This window comes from Rhinoraja longicauda, chromosome 2 (assembly GCF_053455715.1).
Source record: "Rhinoraja longicauda isolate Sanriku21f chromosome 2, sRhiLon1.1, whole genome shotgun sequence".
Classification (NCBI taxonomy): domain Eukaryota; kingdom Metazoa; phylum Chordata; class Chondrichthyes; order Rajiformes; family Arhynchobatidae; genus Rhinoraja; species Rhinoraja longicauda.
This window is the reverse complement of record NC_135954.1, coordinates 19,784,262-19,805,099: the sequence shown is the minus strand read 5'-3', so window position 1 is coordinate 19,805,099 and position 20,838 is coordinate 19,784,262. Positions and strand designations below refer to the sequence as shown.

Here is a 20,838-nt window from a genome sequence, read left to right as displayed (position 1 = left end):
CATTGAGGGAAGTTAGTGCAGAAATAGCAGGGGCTATGACGGAAATATTTCAAACGTCATTAGAAACGGGGATGGTGCCGGAAGATTGGCGCATTGCGCATGTTGTGCCTTTGTTTAAAAAAGGTTCTAAAAGTAAACCTAGCAATTATAGACCTATTAGTTTGACGTCTGTGGTGGGAAAATTAATGGAAAAGATACTTAGGGACAATATATTTATTCACAAAATGCTGGAGTAACTCAGCAGGTCAGGCAGCATCTCGGGAGAGAAGGAATGGGTGACGTTTCGGGTCGAGACCCTTCTTCAGTCTGAAGAAGGGTCTCGACCCGAAACATCACCCATTCCTTCTCTCCCGAGATGCTGCCTGACCTGCTGAGTTACTCCAGCATTTTGTGAATAAATCGATTTGTACCAGCATCTGCAGTTATTTTCTTATACTTAGGGACAATATATATAATTATTTGGATAATCAAGGCCTGATTAGAAACAGTCAACATGGATTTGTGCCTGGAAGGTCATGTTTGACTAATCTTCTTGAATTTTTTGAAGAGGTTACCAGGGAAATTGATAAGGGCAAGGCTGTGGATGTTGTCTATATGGACTTCAGTAAGGCATTTGACAAGGTTCCACATGGAAGGTTGATTAAGAAGGTTAAATCGTTGGGTATTAATAGTGAGGTTGCAAGATGGATTCAACAATGGCTGAATGGGAGATACCAGAGGGTAACGGTTGACAATTGTATGTCAGGTTGGAGGCCAGTGTCTAGTGGAGTACCCCAAGGATCTGTGTTGGGTCCACTGTTGTTTGTCATTTACATTAATGATCTGGATGATGGTGTGGCAAATTGGATTAGTAAATATGCAGATGATACTAAGATAGGTGGAGTAGTTGATAGTGAGGTAGATTTTCAAAGTCTACAGAGAGACTTGGGCCTTTTGGAAGGGTGGGCTGAAAGATGGCAGATGGAGTTTAATGCTGATAAGTGTGAGGTGCTGCATTTTGGTAGGACAAATCAAAATAGGACGTACAGGGTAAATGGTAGGGAATTGAGGAATGCAGTGGAACAGAGGGATCTGGGAATAACTGTGCATTGTTCCCTGAAGGTGGAATCTCATGTGGATAGGGTGGTGAAGAAGGCGTTTGGTATGCTTGCCTTCATAAATCAGAGCATCGAGTATAGAAGTTGGGATGTAATGTTAAAATTGTACAGGGCATTGGTGAGGCCGAATCTGGAGTATGGTGTGCAGTTCTGGTCGCCAAATTATAGGAAGGATGTCGACAAAATGGAGAGGGTACAGAGGAGATTTACTAGAATGTTGCCTGGGTTTCAGCACTTAGGCTACAGAGAGAGGTTGAACAGGTTGGGTCTTTATTCTTTGGAGCGTAGAAGGTTGAGGGGGGACTTGATAGAGGTTTTTAAAATTTTGAGAGGGACGGACAGAGTTGACGTGGGTAGGCTTTTCCCTTTGAGAGTGGGGAAGATTCCAACAAGAGGACATAGCTTCAGAATTGAGGGACAAAGGTTTAGGGGTAACATGAGGGGGAACTTCTTTACTCAGAGGATGGTGGCTGTATGGAATGGGCTTCCGGTGGAAGTGGTGGAGGCTGGCTCGATTTTATTATTTAAGAGTAAATTGGATAGGTATATGGATAGGAGGGGATTGGAGGGTTATGGTCTGAGTGCACGTAGATGAGACTAGGTCAGGGAGAATGGTCGACGTGGACTGGTAGGGCCGGACAGGCCCGTTTCCATGCTGTAGTTGTTATATGTTATATGTTATATGTTATATGTGTACAGTTTTGTAGGTCAATTAGGAATAGGAATACTTTGTTGTCACATGTGACTAGGCACGGTGAGATTCTTTGCTTGCATGCACAATGTATACGAATAGCAGTCACCTACGGTGCTGACAAAGTTACAAAGCACGCCGGCTCCCCCCCCTCCCCCCCTCTCTCTCAAGAGAGAGCTGGATAGAGCTCTTAAGGATAGCGGAGTCAGGGGGTATGGGGAGAAGGCAGGAACGGGGTACGGATTGAGAATGATCAGCCATGATCACATTGAATGGTGGTGCTGGCTCGAAGGGCCGAATGGCCTCCTCCTGCACCTATTGTCTATTGTCTATTGACAGTTCCCCCACGCCGGGGGCCCCATTGTCCTTTGTTCCCCCCCCCCCCAAATTGTCCATTGTTCTCCCCCCACCTCCCTCACGACGGTCCCTCCACGCCGGGTCCTCCATTGTTCTTCCCCTTCCCCCTCACGGCGGTCCCTCCACGTTCTCATCGACCGTCGACCGTGGGTCGACCCGCGAGGCACCGCTGCAGCCGCGAGGCATCACCACCGCCGAGGCCCCATCGTCGCGAGGCTTCACCGCTGCTGCCGCCGAGGCCTCACCGCTGTCGACCCCCCCACTTCACACCTGGCCGGACCCCGACCCGGGCTTCTACGCAGTGATTTGGGAGGCATCAAGACCACGGCACCTCCGGCCAAGTTCCCAGTCCAGGGAAACCTTCTGGCCGCACGGCGCCCGCGGGAAAATTGGTTTGGTAAAAGTGTCACCTAGTGTGCGTGGGATAGTGTTGATGTGCAGGGATTGCTGGACGGTGCAGACTCGGTGGGCCGAAGAGCCTGTTTCCACGCTATATCTCTAAACTAAACTAAAAGACCTACTAATATTATTCCAATGTTGTAACAGTGACATTTGCAATGGAAGCCAGCTGCAGGTCCAGCTTGGCAGCCTATCTCCTTGTTTCTGTTCTACATGGATTTACAACGGTGCAAATATGGATGCATTGGGAACATAATGAAACATCACCCTTCCTCCCCCTCCTCTAACCCTTACACCCTAACTATTATTCCAAAATGTTTGCTCCAAGCAGTATGGGGTCTGGGGTATCTGGACTATTATTCACATAAACCTAGACTATATTGTCCATGATACTCTCTGAGTTACACTATGCTTCATATCCATAGTTTCCTGCCTCAAGCCCTCCCAGTGCCACAGCCGAACGTAATGCAAGATTCACAAACGCTCTTTAATAGACAATAGACAATAGGTGCAGGAGTAGGCCATTCGGCCCTTCGAGCCAGCACCGCCATTCAATGTGATCATGGCTGATCATTCTCAATCAGTACCCCGTTCCTGCTTTCTCCCCATACCCCCTGGCTCTGCTATCCTTCAGAGCTCTATCTAGCTCTCTCTTGAATGCATTCAGAGAATTGGCCTCCACTGCCTTCTGAGGCAGAGAATTCCACAGATTCACAACTCTCTGACTGAAAAAGTTTTTCCTCATCTCAGTTCTAAATGGCCTACCCCTTATTCATCAACTGTGGCCCCTGGTTCTGAACTCCCCCAACATTGGGAACATGTTTCCTGCCTCTAACGTGTCCAACCCCTTAATAATCTTATACGTTTCGAAAAAGATCCCCTCTCATCCTTCTAAATTCCAGTGTATACAAGCCTAGTCGCTCCAGTCTTTCAACATATGACAAAGTTCCCAGCATGCTGGAATCCACTGGCAAATTTGGGATGGCACATTGGATTGCAAATGCATGAAAGTCTTTTAATGGGCAAATTTTTACATTTTCTCACCAAACTGCTGCGATTTCTGAGCAATATTTGAACCTAGATAGATTTTTTTTTGTAAAATAACAATATCACGAAGTACAAAAAACACTTCCCGTTGCTAAAAGTAACACACTGAAAGAAACATTCCTCCAAGACACTCTTCCAGAACTAGAGGGGTTGATTCGCGAATGGCAATTGTTTAACACGGATTAATGCTGTTTCTTCGTATCAAGAGATTTCGCTCAGTCTTTACAGATTAAGATGCCTGACCCAATTTCGCACATCAGGTATTTAGCCACAAATCCTCAGAGCCTTGCAGCAATTTAGGGATTGTTTTTGCATGAATGGCAATATTTTAAATTGATACTGATAGACGAAGCCTTTAAACGTATTGAGGAATGAAAGATTATATGTTTCTCTTCGGTTAGGTTGTTTTTGAGATAGCATGCTTTTCTCTCTGTTTTTAATATTTCCTCTGGTGAAATTGTCAGCTCTTCGTTGGATCAAGACAGATAATTTCAAATAACCACCCAGGCGAACAAAAGTTTAGTGGTTGAACTCATTCAATGTGGAGTCCCAGAGGCCTATCAGTATTCATCACTCTACAAGAGAACTTTGTTTGTTAAGGGGAAACTACCCAGATCACAATCTGCCTGATGTAAATTTATGGGAAAGACATATTGCCTTAAGATCTATTATTAAATGTTGCTGTTTGAATGGAGCCTCCCAAACGCGTACCCATTTTCCCCAGAACACTTTGTACTGATCCCTCCAATCTGATTTTATTCCTTTGCCAAAGCAATAAAATGCCTCCAATCAAAGTCACTATTGTGACAAAAAGTAATCTATGGTATCTCGTTATTCTCAGCCTGCCTGCAGTCTTTCACATGGTTGACTGCACCATCCTCAGGCAAAAAGTCTGTCCTTTGGCTTATCAAATACAATCGTCACTCACTTAGCAGCACTTCTGTTGCTGAGGCAAAAAGATCACGGATCCAAGTCCATTCCACAATCTTGAAGACAATGCCACGACTAGGTCATAATGTCATAAGGGATAGGAGTAGAATTAGGCCATTTGGCCCATCAGGTCTACTCCGCCATTCAATCGTGGCTGATCTATTCTCTCCCTCCTAACCCCATTCTCCTGCCTTCTCCCCATAACCTCTGACACCTGTACTAATCAAAAAATTAATCTATCTCTGCCTTAAAAATATCCACTGACTTGGCCTCCACAGCCTTCTGTAGCAAAGAATTCCACAGATCCATGAGAGGAATAGATGCACCAAGTCTCTTGCCCAGAGTAGGTGAATCGAGGACCAGAGAACATAGGTTTAAGGTGGAGGGGAATCGATTTAAAAGGAATCTGAGGGGTAACTTTTTCACACAAAGTATGGCGGGTATATGGAACAACCTGCCAGAGGAGGTAGTTGAGGCAGGGACTATCCCAACATTTAAGAAGCAATTAGACAGGTACATGGATAGGACAGGTTTGGAGGGATATGGACCAAATGCAGGCAGGTGGGCCTAGTGTCGCTGGGACATGTTTGGTGTGGGCAAGTTGGGCTGAAGGGCCTGTTTCCACACTGTATCACTCAATGACTCTATGACTCTATGATTCTCAAGAAGCAATATAGACAACATTGTTGAAGATGTAATATTTGAGGTCAGTGTTAACCAAAGTTCTGCCTGTTCTCTCAAAGGAATGTGAAAGTTTCTATTGCAATATTTTGAAGTTTGAAGTTCTGAAGTAGTTTTTCCAAATTATCAATATTTATCCATCGACTATTAACAACAAACAGATCATCAGCTCATTATCGCACTAACAATTGCAGGATTTCAACTCACACAGGTACGTCCTACGTTTGTAAGCTGTACAGCATTTTGACACATTCAGACATGTTCATAACTTCAGTAGTCGTAGGAACAGAATTAGGCCATTCGGCCCATCGCGTCTACTCCGCCATTCAATCACGGCCGATCTATCTTTCCCTCTCAAACACAATGTCCTGCCTTCTCCCCCTAATCTTTGACACCCTTACTAATCAATAACTTGCAATCACCACTTTAAAAATACTCAATGACATGACACCTCAGTCATCCACAGCCTCAGACTAAAGAAATGTAGGATCTTGTTTGGAAAATAACTTCTCTTCCCTTGTTGCACTATTAAGATTTGATGTTGATTTAAATTGGCAGAAGTCAAATAGCTGATTTGAATTTCTATCCTTACCTGGAGCCTTGAGGGTGCTTCCACCATCGGTAAGATACGAGTCAGAAGACAACTTATCCATTTCTACCACATGGCCATTTGATACCTTTTTTCTTGAGGAGTCACCAGAAGAGAATCGTGTCTTTAAAGCTTTATCCTGAAAGCTCTTGTAGGCCATATCCAAAGACTTGGATCTTCTGCGACATATTCGACTGCTGGGAGCGGAGGATTGATCTTGCAACGTGACAGGCCCAACTGGGCCTTGGCAGATCTGGGTGGTTTTAGCCCCGTCGGTCACTCCTTTACTTTCCCAGCTGCTGACATGTGGATCGTGCTTTTGGGTCATCTTTTCACCATGCCTCTTGGTAAATATCCTTAAGTTTCCATTACTGATCACCTCAGTTTTATGCTCCATGACCTCTTCAGCTATGGACCCCTCAGAGTTGAAGCCCAGTTGCATCGGATTCTGTAAAGCCTCCATGTACGATTTCCTAAACAAACGTCTTGTTTCGAGGTACATTGAGTCTCGACGTTGCTTCCTCTTTTGACAAGGGCTGCTTAAGTCTGTGGCAAAGGTTAAAACCTTTGCAGTAATCCTGGTCTCGGGGCTGGGAACCACCAACGATACATTGTTAACTGTTGGGGCCTCATCAGGAAGAGGAGTGGGTTGAGCTAAACTCAGCAAAGGGATTACGTCAGTGCTATCAGCACTTGGGCAAAAGAATGAGCTGTCTCCTTCCTTCAACCCCCTGGCAGATTCCAGTTTGATGCGAGTCCCAAAAGGTTGCATGTTCTCGGACAGAAGGATCCCACAGTTCATTTTACCCTCTGAAATTGCTGTCTTTTCCACTGGAACCAATGCTTCAGTGGGACTGCAGTGATCCGGCAGGTTGTTGCTTTTTGTCATTTGAGGCATCTTTTCCGTGCCGGCGATGGCCTGGCCGCGGCGGTTTGTGCCGGAATGTGAGTTAGCCGGCTCGGTTTTGGGCCTGTTGACGAACACGGGGTTAATGACGTTCTCCCAGCGGACCCGGAGAACAACAGTGCCGCTCGTTAAAAGGCAGCTGTGCAGGGAACACTCACGGTCACGGCTCACATTCTCCAGAAACTCCGCGGTGAAGAGCTTTGCATGGACATCCTCGGGAACGGGAACCTCTTCCACTGACTGCCCATTTGCAGAAAGGCATTTCAGCACCAGTTTTACAGATTGGTTCCCCTGTGGTGCAACCTGAATGTAAAAGTCTCCAGCCTTGAGAGGGACCTTATGGAGGGAAGTTAACTGCACCACCACCTTCTCATGGACACACAATGGCCAGCCTTCATGACGGAAGATGACCCCTGCATACCGGGCCTACAAACAAAAGAAAAGCAATGTTAATGGACACAAAGCCAAATACTTTTGGTTTGTTCATAAGCTCATGTTCAAAAGTGATAGAAGCAAAATAAGGCTATTCATGGAAACATAGAAAATAGGTGCAGGAGTAGGACATTCAGCCCTTCGAGCCAGCACTGCCATTCAATATGATCATGGCTGAACATCTAAAATCAGTACCCTGTTCCAGCTTTTTCCCCATATCCCTTGATTCCTTTAGCCCTAAGAGCTAAATCTAACTCTCCCTTGAACACATCCAGTGAATTGGCCTCCACTGCCATCTGTGGCAGAGAATTCCACAGATTCACAACTCTCTGGGTGAAAAAGTTTTTCCTCATCTCAGTCCTAAATGGCCTATCCCTTATTCTTAAACTGTGACCCTTGGTTCTGGACTCTCCCAACATCAGGTACATTTTTCCTGCATCTAGCCTGTCTAATCCTCTAAAAAGTATACATGTTTCTATAAGATCCCCTCTCATCCTTCTAAATTCCAATGAAAACAAACCCAGTCGACTCATTCTTTCATCATACTTCAGTCCCACCATCCCCGGAATTAACCTGGCGAACCTATGCTAAACTCCCTCAATAGCAATAATGTCCTTCCTCAAATTAGGAGACCAAAATTGCACACAATACTCGAGGTGCGGTCTCACCAGGGCCCTGTACAACTGCAGTTGGACCTCCTTGCTCCTAAACTCAAATCCTCTCGCAATGAAGGCCAACACACCATTGGCTTTCTTCACTGCCTGATGTACCTGCATGCTTATTTTATTCGGCCCATCATGTCTACTCCGCCATTCAATCATGGTTGAGCTACCTTTCCCTCTTAACCCCATTCTCCTGCCTTCTCCCCATAACCCCTGATACTCGTACTGATCAAGAATCTATCTATCTCTGCCTTTAAATTATCCAGTGACTTTAGGGGTGCCAACTATCTCACTCCCAAATAAGGGACAAGGTGACGTCACTGCCCCACGCCCCATGTGATCTCACCCAGCTAGCGGCTACGTGCTCCCGCTCCGCCAATGGCGGCCGCCCGGGCCGGGAGGCGAGTTGCTATGCAACCTCCGTTAGGCAGCACACTCGGCCCTGTTCCCCGAACACACTCCGTTAGCCTACATTGTCCCGGCCCTACAGCGGCCCACGGGCCTACAGCAGCCCACGTGCCTAATACGGGACAAGGACGGTCCCATATGGGACAAACCAATTTTGCCCAAAATACGGGATGTCCCGGCTAATACGGGACAGCTGGCAAACCTAACTGACTTGGCCTCCACAGCTTTCTGTGGCAATTAATTCCCCAGATTCACCACCCTCGGACTATTGAAATTCCTCCTCATCTCCTTCCTAAAGCAACGTCCTTTAATTCTGAGGTTATGACCTGTAGTCCTAGATTCTCCCACTAGTGGAAACATCCGCTCCACATCCATTCTATCCAGCCCTTTCATGTTTTATATCCCAGAAAATGTTCCTTCACCTCTTCTTTACCCAGTGCAGTAGGATTATCACTTCAGCAGAGTGAAGGAACTGAAAAGTGGTTACTTAAGGTCATAAGGTCATAAGCGATAGGAGTAGAATTAGGCCGTTCGGCCCATCAAGTCCGCTCCGCCATTCAATCATGGCTGATCTATCTCTCCCTCCTAACCCCATTCTCCTGCCTTCTCCCCATAACCTCTGACACCTGTACTAATCAAGAATTTATCTATCTCAGGTTTAAAAATATCCACTGACTTGGCCTCTACATCGTTCTGTGGCAAAGAATTCCACAGATTCACCACCCTCTGACTAAAGAAATTCCTCCACATCTTCCTAAAAGAATGCCCTTTAATTCTGAGACTATGACCTCTAGTCCTAGACTCTCCCACTAGTGGAAACATCCTCTCCACATCCACTCTATCCAAGCCTTTCACTATTCTGTATGTTTCAATGAGGTCGCCCCTCATTCTTCTAAACTCCAGCGAGTACAGGTCCAGTGCCGACATACGCTCATCATAGGTTAAGCTACTTATTTCTGGGATCATTCTTGTAAACCTCCTCTGGACCCTCTCCAGAGCCAGCACATCCTTCCTCAGACACGGTGCCCAAAATGAAAGTCCCAGATGATTGATGAGTGAAGTATCCAATCATTTCCATTCTGATCAAGATTTCAGATATTCATCCTTAATGTTGAATAGCTTTGATGTGAATAATCTAAATGAGCACTGGGACCCTGACAAATTTAATGCAATAATTCCTACATTACAACTCTGACAAACATCACAAGTAGTAAAGTGATTTGTGATATCCTAAAGTCATGAAAAACATAACTCATCTCTTAACGATTGCAGATGAATCAATTGGAACTGGAATAGACATGAACTCGAGAACAAGTTAAACCATTACAGTATATGTAAGACATTTCAACTGCATTTGAGATTGGTTTGTGACACAGAAACAAGTCGAATGCAGATTGTTCTGATAACTAACTAACTCGGCTGGATTCCCAGGAATCAGGAAACATTAGGAGAGGTGCAACAAGGAACTGCAGATGCTGTTTTACACCGAAGATAGACACAAAATGCTGGAGTACCTCAGCGGGTCAGGCAGCATCTCTGGAGAAAAGTAATAGGTGATGCTTCGGCTCATGACCCTTCATCTGACTGCGGATCAGGGAGAAGGACACTGGAGGTTTGGGGAGGTACAGAACCTTCTTTAGTCAGAGGGTGGTGAATCTGTGGAATTCTTTGCCACAGAAGGCTGTGGAGGCCAAGACAATGGATATTTTTAAGGCAGAGATAGATAGATTCTTGATTAGTACGGGTGTCAGGAGTTATGGAGAGAAGGCAGGAGAATGGGGTTAGGAGGGAGAGATAGATCAGCCATGATTGAATGGCGGAGTAGATTTGATGGGCCGAATGGCTTAATTCTACTCCTATTCCTTATGACCTTATGAACCGAGGCGAGGGGCTGGCCAAATACAGCTGAGCCATTTAAAATAATAGGATGGAGTTTTGTACTCTCACAGGAATTTACTACGGTTGGAAAATTCCCCACAACCATTTTCAACCTATAGCCTTTAATTTGTGAGAATTGCTGGTAAAAGTGTAAGGGAAAAGGACTAAGGCCTTTTCTAAAATCGTCACTCATTCATTGGGAGTGGGAGCCAAATCCACTGAGCTAGCACTGACACCTAAAACTGAAGAATTCTCTGCATCCTAATATTCACCTGCTCATCAGTCAAAGTGACCAAGTCAACCGGCCGATAAATTTAAATTACTTCTCCATGATGACAACTTTGCTCTTAAAGTGAAACAAAGGTTATTCCATCACAATCACTTCTAATTGTATTCAACCGTGACACTCAGTGCTGCCTGTGTGGTGTTTGCACGTTCTTGCTGTGACCATATGGGTTGCCCCTGGGAGCTCCAGTTTATCACACACAACAATAAACCTAACTCAGCTAAACATCCCACAGATAGACACAAAATGCTGGAGTGACTCAGCAGGCCAGGCAGCATCAATGGATAGAAGAAATGGGTGACATTTCGGGTTGAGTCTGTAAAGGGGTCTCCAGCCGAAACGTCACCCGTTCCTTCTATCCAGAGATGCGGCCTGTCCCGTTGAGTTACTCCAGCATTTTGTGTCTATCTCCGGTGTACACTAGCATCTGCAGTTCCGTCCTAAACATTCTACAGGTATGCATAGTGGAAGATTAATTTGCTGCTGTAAATTGTGTAGATGACAACCTGGTGTGGAGATGAGTTGTAAACTTTGGGAGGAGTTCGGGATAATTTTGAGAGAGTAAAATGGGATTAGTGTAGTATTAGTGTTATCGGGTGCATGATGAACAGCATGAACCAAAGCAACTTTGTCGATGCTGTAGGGCTAGCATTCAATCAGAATCATGACCTCATCATGCATGTCATTCAAAGAACTCAAAAGAATTTTCACACCGTATAAAAATATACTGAAGGTCAAAAAGATTTCTGCCCTAGCTTTATATAAAGAATGTATTTTATGTAAAACTATATGTAAAGTATGACGAAGGTTCCCAGTCCAAATTGTAAAGTCTGAATAAGCCCAACCTCAATAGTTCAATCGTAATTTACTTGGCACATATGCAACTGCACAGTGAAATACATTTTGCATATATTACACATATGCGGGCGCCACCATTTTTGGCGTAATTATTCAAAATCCAAAGTCCGGTTGGCCCGCCCGCTCGATGTACTGGAGCAGTTCCCGCGAACCGACGTCCCTCCCCTCTCCTAGACCGGCCATCTTTAAACAAGGGCGGCACGGTGGAGCAGCGGTAGAGTTGCTGCCTTACTGCGAAAGCAGCGCCGGAGACTCAGCTTCGATCCTGACTACGGGCGCTGTACTGAATGGAGTTTGTACGTTCTCCCTGTGACCTGCGTGGGTTTTCTCCGAGATCTTCGGTTTCCTCCCACACTCCAAAGACGTACAGGTATGTAGGTTAATTGGCTGGGCAAATGTAAAAATTGTCCCTAGTGTGTGTAGGATAGTGTTAATGTGCGGGGATCGCTGGGCGGCGCGGGCCCGGTGGGCCGAAGGGCCTGTTTCTGTGCTGTATCTCTAAAAAAAAAATCTTTGAGTCCCGGGAGAGCCTCCAGCAGCCAACCTGAAAACTGAAACTTTATTGTCCATTCCCTCCTAAGATGCCGACTGACCCACCAGCACTTGTTTTAAAATTATTGTCTATCCTTCCTTAACTTTATTCTACAAAAGGTGATCATCATTCTTGGAAAAGTGTCTATCTAAAATATTATGGCGCCCTGAGCAAATGGCAAATATTTGGAGGAAAATACAATACAGCGCAAACCGAAGGGAAGTCTATTTATTCGATGACTTCAGGTTGCTTCAAATAACCTCATGATCATAAAGTGCTTCTTAAGGTGCAATCATTGATGAGACGTAGGAAAGAAAATAGACAAATTACCTGCATCAAGAAACGAGAAAGAAAAATGCCTTAGATAGACACAAAAAGCTGGAATAGCTCAGCGGGACAGGCAGCATCTCTGGAGAGAAGGAATGGGTGACGTTTCGGGTCGAGACCCTTCTTCAGACTGGTCAGGGGCAAGGGAAAAGAGAGATATGCGTTGAGATATGCGAAATGAAATGCGTTGCTTTCTTTTTAGTGATGTTGTTTAAAGATTAATTTTCCAGTTACGGGGGCATTGCCAATTGACACTTTGACTGAGGGGGGGGGGGAGGAGGAAGCTTGGTTTAACATGTCAACAGAAAGATGGAGAATAACAATCATTGCATGCAAACTGACTGCACTCTAGCTATGTGTGTGATTCACCAGGCCCCAGCTGGGTCATTGCAGTTAGCAGAATAGTTTTTCTTTATTTCCACAGGGAGGGAGAAAAAAGGAGAGGGTCATTACATGTGACACTCCGTGCGTTTTCTCTCAGCCATCTCCAGGGCAGAAAGGGAATATCCCACTTTGTGAAGTGACCAGAAAACCAGAAGGGCACAAAGTGGCTTGAAAAGTCACCGAGCTAACCTCAGCAAACAAAGGCAGGATTCTCAAATGGGTTTTGTGTTTGTGAAATGCGTAGGAAAAAAAAAACCCAATGCGAGGCACAATGTTTACCAGAAATGATACAGTGCAATAAATTGTGTCAAACAGTTCACTGTTCAATCGATAAGAAAATAAAAACAACACAACATCTTCCTCGCTCTCAAGAAAAAGAGATATTCAGTTAAAAAAAACCACCGACAGCACCAGAGATCAGGATCGAACTCGGAGTCTCTGGCACTGTGAGGCAGCAGCTCGACCAGCTGTGCCACCGTGCCAACCCAATGAGAGTCTACCCAACGATGAATCAGAGCCAACAATTTATTTTTCGTAAACTCCAATTTCAGAAAACCATTCAGATAATCCTGCAGATATTGTGGTCATTTGTTAGTTTGTATTCCCTCAAGCAATCGTGGGCTTACTCCACCTGAAACCAATTGCTGTCACTTTAATCTTGTGAAGCAAGTTGGATGGGTGCAAGCATGCTTGAGAGGTTAAAAGTGGTGACAACTTTACTTCATCTGACACGTTGTAGCCTCATTATGAGTCTATAAGATTTATTCCTTTCCATTCGAAACAACAAACTCATAAGATCATAAGTGATAGGAGTAGAATTAATGCCAATCGGCCCATCAAGTCTACTCCGCCATTCTATCATGGCTGATCTATCTCTCCCTCCGAACCACATTCTCCTGCCTCCGCCCCATAACCTCTGACACCTGTACTAATCAAGAATCCATCTATCTCTGCCTTAAAAATATCCACTGACTTGGCCTCCACAGCCTTCTGTGGCAAAGAATTCCACAGATTCACCACCCTCTGGCTAATAAATTTCTCCTCAACTCCTTCCTAAAAGAACGCCCTTTAATTCTGAGGTGATGACCTCTAGTCCTAGACTCTCTCACTAACTATGACGAGGTTTCTTTTACCTCGAGAAACCTTCTTATTTATTTGGCGTGCAGCTGGTAGAGCTGCTGGCTCACAGCGCCAGAGCCCCAGGTTTGATTCCGACCTCGGGTGCTGTCTGAGTGGAGTTTGCACGTTCTCCCTGTGACCATGTCGTTTACTCCGGGTGCTCTGGGCATCCAAAGACGTGCAGGTTTATCGGTGAATTGCTCTCCGTGAATTGCCCCCAGTGCTCAGGAAGTGAATGCAAAAGTGGGATAACATAGAACTAGTGTGAACGGCTGTTTAAATATCAGTGTGGTCTTGGTAGATCGAATGGCCTGTTTCCACGCTGTGTTTCTAAACTACTCAGCCATCTTTGTCAATGAAAACAAATGACCCAATGTGGGTCTTTCCTCAGCTGAGCACCCAGCCCTGGGAAGTGTTTAGCAAGCGGATAAACTCCAGTGGGAATAACTGGGGTGATTAAGGGTTCACATGAAACCAAACTAATCACAACTGGGTTAAGACAACCTGTCAGGCTCCAGCAGTTTCAAGCTCACGAGAGGCTGGAGTGGAACAATGAAGTGTTCCAGCCCAGTGACTCCAGCCAGCAGAGAGGAGGGAATGGAAAGCCATGGTCTCAGTGTTGAATCACCCACTGACAGCTTTCATTGTGGCCTCGGTCACCTCAGCTTTCTGCCCCTCGAAGCTGTTAGAAAATAGATCTGCCAGGCATTGACAGAACCTTTGCTTTCACTCAGAGGTTGAACATCATTTAGTGATACAGCGCGGAACCAGCACCTTTGGCCCAACGAGTCCGCGCCGACCAGCGATCCCCGCACACTAACGCTATCTTACATGAACCGCGGGCTCTGCAGACCCAGAGGCCAGTGGCCGTGGGCTCCACCTCCAACTGGCGAGGTTCCGGCCCACAAAGGCTCCACCGCCGGGCCGCGAGGCTCCAGCCACGGCATCTGCCATGGCGGCACCGCCGGAAGACGTTTGGAGGGATGTGGGCCGAAAGCGAGTAAATGAGACGATCGTTGATGGGGCATTTTGTTTCAGCACGAAGAGCCGGTTTACATGTTGTATGACACAATGACTACTTTTATACAAATATTATCAAACAAAAAAATTTCAATTGTACCGTGGACAATTAACCTACAAAAACCTGTACGTCTTTGGAGTGTGAAAGGGACCGGAGAAAACCCACGCAGATCACGGGGAGAACGTACAAACTCCGTACAGACAGCACACGTAGTCAGGATCGAACCCGGGTCTCTGGCGCTGCATGGCAGCAACTCTGCCGCTGCGCCACCGGGCTGCCACAACTTTATGATGTTTGAAATATTTCATCAAGGCGCAAGTACGACTCTTGCCTCGACCGTTTATTTCCACCTCATTTACCTGGCATGCTGGCTGCTTTTAGAGATGAGACGAGAAGGTAATGAGGCCACCAGGTGGAATGTTATCATTGTTCATCAATCTTGTCCATTTTCACCAGTTAATATTTAGCCCTGGAAGGATACTGACCATCTCCGATGGCCCAATTTATCGCAGCTGCATTTCAAAGTTTGGGATGAATGCTGCTCAGCGTTGTTAAAATAGACCCAAACCTATCAGCATTGCGGATGCACCAGATAGATCTAGCATCAGTTAGCAGGAGCTTCCATTTACAGAATGATTTCCCATCGTCAAATCACCCAATGCACTTACGGTGAGAGGGGAAATATTTAATAGGAACCTGAGGGGCAGCTTTTTCCACGCGGATTGGCTGGGTAAATGTTTAAAAAAAATTGTCCCTAGTGGGTGTAGGATAGCGTTAATGTATGGGGATCGCTGGGCGGCACGGACTTGGAGGGCCGAAAAGGTCTGTTTCCAGCTGTATATATATGATATGATGATATGATATGATGAAGGTGGTGGGTATATGGAACGAGCCACCAGAGGAAGAGATTGTGGCAAGTACAATAACAACATCTGAAAAACATTTGGACATGTTCACGGACAGGAAAGGTTGGAATTGAATTGAATACTTTATTGTCACGGTGAAATTCTTTGCTTGCACACCCAAGGCATGCAAATAGTCGCCCATAAAGGGCGCTTATAAAGTTACAGGTCCCCCTTTGTTCTCCACCCCCCCCCCCCCCCCCCCCCCTCCTTCACAGCGGTCCACCCAAGCCGGGTCCTCCATTGTCCATTGTTCCTGCCCCACCCTCACGGCGGTCCACCCTAGTCAGGTCCTCCATTGTTCCTTCCCCCGGCAGCGGCGCCCTCACTTCCACGTGTCCGTCCTCGTCCGTCGGTCGGCGCCATTATCAGTCGGCGCCACTCAACTCCCCACTAACGCTGCAGGGTCCTCTCCGGACGCCCCTGTGGCCATCGACCCAGGCCCCAACCGCGGGCTCTGCAGACCCAGAGACCAGTGGCCGCGGGTTCCACCTCCAACTCGCGAGGTTCCGGCCCACAAAGGCTACACCGCCGGGCCACGAGGCTCCAGCCACGGCATCTGCCATGGCGGCACCGCCGGAAGACGTTTGGAGGGATGTTGGCCGAAAGCGAGTAAATGAGACTAGCGTTGATGGGGCATTTTGGTCAGCACGAAGGGCCGGTTTACATGTTGTATGACACAATGACTTCTTTTATACAAATATTATCAAACAAAAAATGATCCTAAACTACATAAGAAGGTATTAGGCAGATGACCAAAAACTTGGTTAAAGATGTACTGTAAGAACATAAGAAACATCAGCAGGATTTAACCAAGGAACCAATTCAATCACAGAATCTCTGTTACCTCTGAGCCAGTTTTGTGCACTAGCCAAATTTTTGTTAATTCCTTACAATCTTATTTCATTGGGCATTCTCAGTGAGTGAACTCCAACAAACCACCTGAATTCCAAAGGTTCTCTACTCTCTGGGTGAAGACATTTACATAGAAACATAGAAAATAGGTGCAGGAATAGGCCATTCAGCCCTTCGAGCCAGCACCGCCATTCAATATGATCATGGCTGATCATCCAAAATCAGTACCCCGTTCCTGCTTTCTCCCCATATCCCTTGATTCCGTTAGCCCTAAGAGCTCTTGAAAACATCCAGTGAATTGGCCTCCACTGCCTTCTGTGGCAGAGAATTCCACAGATTCAAAACTCTCTGGGAGAAAAAAATGTTTCCTCATCTCAGCCCTAAATGGTCAACCCATTATTCTTAAACTGCGACTCCTAGTTTTGGACTCCCCCATCATGGGGAACATTTTTCCTGTATCTAGCCTGTCCAATCCCTTAAGCATTTTATATGTTTCCATAAGATCCCCTCTCATCCTTCTAAATTCCAGTTTCTTCTCATCTCTGTCCTGAATGGACAATCCCTTACTCTGAAAATAGCCACTAAATGCTGCAGTAACTCAGCGGGTCAGGCAGTATCTCTGGATAAAGGAGTAGGTGACGATTCGGGTCGGAACCCTTCTTCAAACCTTTATTATGAAACATGGACTCCTGGTTCTACACACACCATAGCCAGGGAAGCATCAACTCCACACCTATCTTAGATAGAAAAAAGATCTGTTTGTTTTACAGCACTATTAATCTCAGCATCTCCAAGATCTCCTGAATAGATTAGTCTGATAGAATTGATGGCAATTTAGAATGCTTTGCTATCTCCGACAAACAAAGACATTGTCAAAGGCTGTGGTTGCTGATTCCCTACCCTTAAGGGCTTGAGATGCATCTCACATTCTGCCCTTTATATCTCTTCTGAACTTCTGGAAGATGTGCAGTGCACACATAACTAAGTTCAAGGTAACGGCACATGTGCAATTCTGAGGTCACGGACAGAGGCTGACCCCCTAGCCAGATGGAATACGTGGAGCAGTTTAGACAATGCACTTCCATAAACAAGGTCATTATTGTTTATCCATACACGTATGCCATAACACCATCTGCTAACTACCACTAAGGGGGAGCTGTTTGGACTGGATACAATAATGAGGTCTTCCAAATTTCCTAGATTCTGGAATGGTCCCAGTAACATATGTATAACACTATTATTGGCATCGGTTTACTATTTCCACAGTACAATAAAACTTTGTTTCGCATTCTATCCATATTAAAACACCCATACTTGAATACAATCAAAAATATTTACATATTTACAAGTGCAACGTGTGGTTTAAAGAGAAGTAGTTGGTTCAGTTTAGTAGTTGGTTCGTTTAGTAGATCAGTTACATATTTGTTATTGTTTCATGCAAGGGGAAAAGTAGGGATCTTTGATGAGACTACATTTAGAGCAATAAAAATAGTGAGGCGTTGCAGAACTCTGACACGCAGAAGAATCCCGGTCTTCAAGTTCATGATTCACAAAATCATGCAGGAAGCGCGATTACGTTTGGGAAATGAACAGAATGCCGTGGGTCTTTGTTGACATTTGCTGTCTTTTTGAGGCAGAGCTTCCTGTGAATCCGATCAATGGTTGGGAGGTCAATACCTGTGATGGAATACCCAATATTGCTTCTGAATCTGAAGAATATATGAGATCCTGATTCACATCAATGTTTCTAGTGCCTTCAGTACGCCTAGGCCTACCGGATGTCCCGATTGCTAATCACTTTAACTCCCCCTCCCATTCCCACCCTGACCTTTCTGTCCTGGGTCTCCTCCACTGTCAGACCGAGGCCCAACGTAAATTGGAGGAACAACACCTCATATTTTGCTTGGGCAGCTTACACCCCAGCGGTATAAATATTGATTTCCCTAACTAAGTAACCCTTGGTTTCCCTCTCTTTCCATTCCTCCCCATCCTACTTCTCAGATTAGTTCCACAGTCCTCCTAATTAAATATTACTGATTGTATGCCTCATTGTCACCTTCCCCTCAGCCAACAATGAACCATTCTCCATTCCCCTGAACATTGTCTGCTTTGATCTGTGTTTTCATGCCTTACCCTTCCATACTTCTATGTCTCCCTCTCCCCGGCCGACACTCAGCCTGAAGAAGGGTCTCGACCCGAAACATTCAGAATTTTGTGTCTATTTCCAGTTTAGTAGTTGCTTTTACATTCACTTCAGTTAAACATTTGCCATTGTTTCTTGCCAGGAGAATTGAAAGCCAAAACAGGGATCTTTGATGAGAGCACATTTGGAGTACTTTCTCCAGCACTATTATCCTTGTTTAAGGAATGGGGATAATATTTTCAAATTAAAAATTTCCAGTGAACTTTTGTAACTTTGTTGGCGCAGACATGTGGCGACTCTTGAGCACTGCCTTGGTGAGGTGTGCTGTGTGCAAAACAAAACCATTCACTGTACCTAGGTACATGTGCCAATAACGTATTATTGAATCATTGAATCATTTATATATAAGAAACATAGAACATAGAAAAGCAGAACATAAATACAGGCACATCGTCTCACAATGCCTGAGCCGAACATGATGCCAACGCCATCTCTTACTTTCCTGCACATAACCCATATCCCTCCATTCCCTGCATATCCCCATGCCAATCCAAAAGTCTAGTAAATGCGACTAACACGTCTGCTTCAGTCACCACCCCCGGGGCAGCTCGTTCCAGACACCCGCCACCCTCCGTGCAAGAAAAGCTTTGCCACTCTCACCTTAAACCAATGCCCTCGTTCTGAAACAAATCAGAAAATGATTATTTGAGGATACAATCAGAGCAGCCATGATCTTATTAAATGTTTAGGAGACTGATTGACCTGGGGCAATAGACAATAGACAATAGGTGCAGGAGTAGGCCATTCGGCCCTTCGAGCCAGCACCACCATTCAATGTGATCATGGCTGATCACTCTCAATCAGTACCCCGTTCCTGCCTTCTCCCCATACCCCCTGACTTTGCTATCCTTAAGAGCTCTATCTAGTTCTCTCTTGAATGCATTCAGAAACTTGGCCTCCACTGCCTTCTGAGGCAGAGAATTCCACAGTTGGCAATTGGAAGGGACATTTACACAGAGGTTGGTAGTTGCCTGGAACGTGCTGGGGGTGGGGGGGGGGGGTTGGTGGCTAAAGCAGACATGTTAATTGCTTTTCATAGATGTTCGGATGGGCACAGAGATATGCAGGGAATGGAGGGATATGTCTTATGTGCAGAGAGGTAAGAGACGGTCTTGGCATCATGTTCAGCTCAGACATGGTGAGACGATGTGCCTGTATTTGTGCTCTGCTTTTCTATATTCCATGTTTCTTGTATATAAACGATTCAATGATGGACAATAGACAATAGGTGCAGGAGGAGGCCATTCGGCCCTTCGAGCCAGCACCGCCATTCAATGTGATCATGGCTGATCATTCTCAATCAGTACCCCGTTCCTGCCTTCTCCCCATACCCCCTGACTCCGCTATCCTTAAGAGCTCTATCCAGCTCTCTCTTGAATGCATTCAGAGAATTGGCCTCCACTGCCTTCTGAGGCAGAGAATTCCACAGATTCACAACTCTCTGACTGAAAAAGTTTTTCCTCATCTCAGTTCTAAATGGCCTACCCCTTATTCTTAAACTGTGGCCCCTTGTTCTGGACTCCCCCAACATTGGGAACATGTTTCCTGCCTCTAACGTGTCCAACCCCTTAATAATCTTATACGTTTCGATAAGATCTCCTCTCATCCTTCTAAATTCCAATGTACACAAGGTATGATTCAATAATACCTTATTGTCACGTGTGCCCAGGCACAGTGAGATGTTTTGTTTCGCACACAACTGGTAAACTCATATAGCAGAGCTCCCCCAGTCTGTAGGTTTTACATGGATGTCTGCAGGTTAGGGAGAACAATAGTGAATCCAACCGTACATAACGTGCAGGAAAATAACTGCTGGTTCAAATTGAAGTTAGACACAAAATGCTGGAGTAAGTCAGCGGGTCAGGCAGCATCTCAGGAGAGAAGGAATGGGTGACGTTTCGGTTCGAGACCCTTCTTCAGTCTGAAGAAGTGTCTCGACCCGAAACGTCACCCATTCCTTCCCTCCTGAGATGCTGCCTGACCCGCTGAGTTACTCCAGCATTTTGTGTCGACCAACCATGCATAATATTGGGGTGGGGGCTGCTTTACGTCCTCGTCGCCCACCTCGGGTAGCTCTACGGAACTGGCAAAATCTGCAGCAAAGCGTCAACTACGCACGGTACTCTGAAGCACCAATTGCCGTTTTTGCTTGGTGTGGTTGACCTACGAGCGAAAGATGCATAATATTCACTGTAAATGTTGGAAATACTCAGTGGACAAGTTTCTGTTTCTATTTCAAATTTCCGGCATCAACTTTTTAAAAACTTTTTGAG

At 45.6% G+C, this 20,838-nt stretch overlaps 1 protein-coding gene across 2 annotated transcripts in view; it reads right to left on the bottom strand.

Annotated features, from left to right (window-relative positions):
- plekhg4b (pleckstrin homology domain containing, family G (with RhoGef domain) member 4B) overlaps positions 1–20,838 on the bottom strand; it is a 212,263-nt gene that overhangs the window by 96,326 nt on the left and 95,099 nt on the right. For both annotated transcript variants that reach the window (XM_078415786.1, XM_078415793.1), the window contains exon 3: positions 5,795–7,124. In XM_078415786.1, coding sequence (XP_078271912.1) covers positions 5,795–7,124 — 1,330 coding nt within the window. The remainder of the gene's footprint in view (positions 1–5,794; positions 7,125–20,838) is intronic.